The 3,359-nt window shown below is 36.6% G+C and overlaps 1 protein-coding gene across 1 annotated transcript; it reads left to right on the top strand.

Moving 5' to 3' along the window:
* The first annotated feature begins 1,911 nt into the window (after window positions 1-1,911).
* Window positions 1,912-3,048, top strand: LOC123317682. Its single transcript, XM_044904291.1, has one exon. It carries the CDS (start codon window positions 1,912-1,914, stop codon window positions 3,046-3,048), a length of 1,137 nt encoding a protein of 378 aa, XP_044760226.1.
* The last annotated feature ends 311 nt before the right edge of the window (window positions 3,049-3,359 follow it).

Consider the following 3,359-nt stretch of genomic DNA (forward strand, 5'->3'; position numbering starts at 1 on the left):
TCAGCTAGTTTGAAATAAATCATCATTCGAATTCATTCAATCATCCTACGTCAAAGATGAAAACAACCAAACCAATATCTTGATTGTCATTTTTAAGATGTCTTAAACTCAGGTGTATTCACTGATTCGATTTTGTTTTTAATTTCGTGGGGATATGGGACCAGTTTCGTTTTTCCCACTGTAGGTAGCGCTGTTCAGAATTTGACAGAGCATTGTCAATTGATATTTGAAAATAATTTGAATATTTTCCTACGGCTGACGAATATGTTGTATTTATAAACGATTATTAGTTTGTGAAATTGTATTAGTTTCGAGAAAGGATGTAAAACATTCATATATTCAACATGTCCTTCAGTAAGTTCAGTTTCGGTATGGACAATCAAGAACTACAGCTAAGAATTCGGTGTTGTTGGAATTTGAGACATAACCAAATCAGATTCGGGACGGATATACATAGCGACTAAGTTTTATGGCGACTTCAGCAATATTTCGAAGAAAGTGTATTGGAAATACGTAATGTGAATTGTGAGCATGTATTGAGAATCAGAAATACATAAATCTATTCGTTACTGTTTTTCAAATATTCTTTCCTGAGTTGATGTAGTGAAAATTCCCTTTCCGTCAACTGAATCTTTTGGATATTTGACCAATCAACTGTGTTTTATTGAAATCATATTGAATTAACACCCTTACGAATTCAGTTTGTCAAACGGAAATTATCTTGAAGAAGAATTGTAAATACTCCTTCGAACCCTTATTCCATAGTGTTAAAATATTGACAAATTTGTTTTTACAACGAAAATTAAATTGTAAATCACAAATATTCCTTAACAGCTGACAAAATGGGCTAGTTCGTATTTTGAACTCGTTGATCGATATTCGATATCAACGCAAAACAAAATAAAACGACAGAGTTTCGTTGAACCTCCTTTGGTAGAACAAGGATAGAACGAAGGAAATGACATGGAAACTGATATCCCCGATTTTTTGAAATGTTGATGCATGCAAAAAATGACAAGTGCACACACCAGTGTTTTAGACATGTTAGTCATTTTCGAATTTCTAATTCGCGCACGCGTACAAGGGGATTTCTCCCAACAATTTGGCTTCACTTTTTGTCGTAGTCTAGAACGCGTGTTATCAATATTGGTATTGTGTTGGAGGAGAGTAGCCGTGGAATTAGTACAGTGTGAAAGTTATTTGGGTTCTTGGCTAAAGGGGCTATTTATAATCAAACAACCATTGGTACATACTACTACTACTCTCCTCCAACATTGACATTCAAGAATGGGTTTCTACAGTTCCATCAAGACCAACTACGGAGAACTAACAGCAATTAATCTCAAGAAATGGGCGAACCTTAACACCAGAATAGCTAGAGCAAATTGTAACAGGAATTTTCTATTACATTGCCGTTCATCAGGCATAATTCCCAGACACATAAAACAGAACCTCAAATGTTTAGATAATTTGATAAGTGAGAACCCTAATGATAGCAGAAAGGCACTTAATTTACAAGAGAAGACTTCTACTAGAATTCTCAATCTTGAAATATCTATCACGATTAAAAAAAATCAAGCACATCAGCAAACAACTTGATGTCATTTCAGCCACCTTGTCTCAAATTTTGCCCCCTCAAGTTTTCACAAGATTCATTGCCACTCAGAACAGAACTTATAACAGAGTTTACTCTAGATCCTCCACCAATTTAAAAATTAAATTTAACAACCTCATTAAATCTAATATTAAATCTATTATTTCTAAGGATTCATGGTTCGAGAATCTGACTAATCATGTCTTTCCTCCGACATTAAGCACCTACTTAGTTTGGGCCCAAATTTTGCCCACAAATTTCCCACCAAATTTGTACCTATTAAATCCATACTTTCTGATACTGAGTACATAGTGAAGATGTCACCTCCAGAGACTCAAGACTTGCTGAGAGCCAGAACCACCAATGCAATCACTAATTTCCTACAATCAGGATGGAACCAAGAAACTCTTCATCACCGCCTCTTCATGAAATCCAAGTACTTCCTAAAGGACCACGAAGACATAAAAATCACAAGGGCTGACAAAGGAAATGTCACCGTGGCTATCTCATCTGCACAATACGATGAAAAAATGTCTAGACTGATTAACGACGACACTGTCTATAGAAGAATCCTTACTGATCCAACGAATAAATACCAAACCTCTAGTAACAAATTTATCAAAGAACTTAAAGATAATGGCTGGATTGATTCACCCACTGCAACCAAGCTCAACAATTATAAAGGCACCCCACCACTCATTTATGGACTACCAAAAATTCATAAACAAGATGTACCATTGAGGCCAATCGTTTCAACGTTGAATTCTCCCACCTCAAATCTCAGCAAATTTATGGCTGACCTTCTTTCAACTGCCTTCAAGGAGAATTTTAGCAACTATTCTATGAAAAATTTTTACGAGTTTGCACAAAAAGTGAATAACCTCCAATTGCCTCAAAATTATGTGATAGTTTCATTAGATGTAGTTAGTCTGTACACCAACATATCGTGGGAGATCACAGAAAGAATCATAAGGATACATTGGGCAAGAATTGCCTCAGTCACAAACATACCACAGGAATGCTTCTTGAGGATCCTCAAATTCCTGTTTGATGCCAATTATTTCGTTTATAAAGGACAATACTTCTCACAGATCTTCGGCTGCCCCATGGGAAGTAATCTCAGCGCCATTCTAGCATTCATCGTCATGACAGAATTAATAAATGTTTGTCTCCTAAGCCTTCCTTATGAACCAACCTTTTTATATCTATATGTGGACGACATAATCAGAGCAATACCTGCAGATGGATTGCAGGAGCTCCTAAGGGTGTTCAATTCCTATGATGAACACATCCAGTTCACGGTGGAAGAGGAGAATGAAAATTCAGTTCCCTTTTTAGACACAAGGGTTATCAGAGCCCCAGACAACACCTTGAGATTAAAATGGTATAGAAAACCTACTAGTTCAGGCAGATACATCCATTATCGATCAAATCATGATTTGATTGGAAAGTGAAAGTGAACATGATCCTCAATTTAAAAAATGGAATTCATAAGATTGCACATCAGGATTACCAAAGGACAGCCTTCAGAGAATTGGATAACGTCCTCAGAGAGAATGGCTTCCCGAAAGGCCTTCTTAATAAACTCATTTACTGCACCCCAACAACACAAGAAGAACCTTCCAATGCACCCCAGAATAATGAAGGATGAATTATCAATGGTACCACCAACTCAGTGTTGGATATCCCAAAATTTGCCTCTCTGCCCTATCTTCCTGGTCTCACTAATAAGTTCATCCACATTCTGTCCAACATCGGAAATCTA

The sequence above is a fragment of the Coccinella septempunctata genome, chromosome 7, assembly GCF_907165205.1.
Source record: "Coccinella septempunctata chromosome 7, icCocSept1.1, whole genome shotgun sequence".
NCBI lineage: Eukaryota > Metazoa > Arthropoda > Insecta > Coleoptera > Coccinellidae > Coccinella > Coccinella septempunctata.

What these genes read in the sequence shown, in the direction of transcription:
- LOC123317682 (XM_044904291.1), top strand. Translation starts at nt 1,912, where the DNA reads ATGTCACCTCCAGAGACTCAAGACTTGCTGAGAGCCAGAACCACCAAT.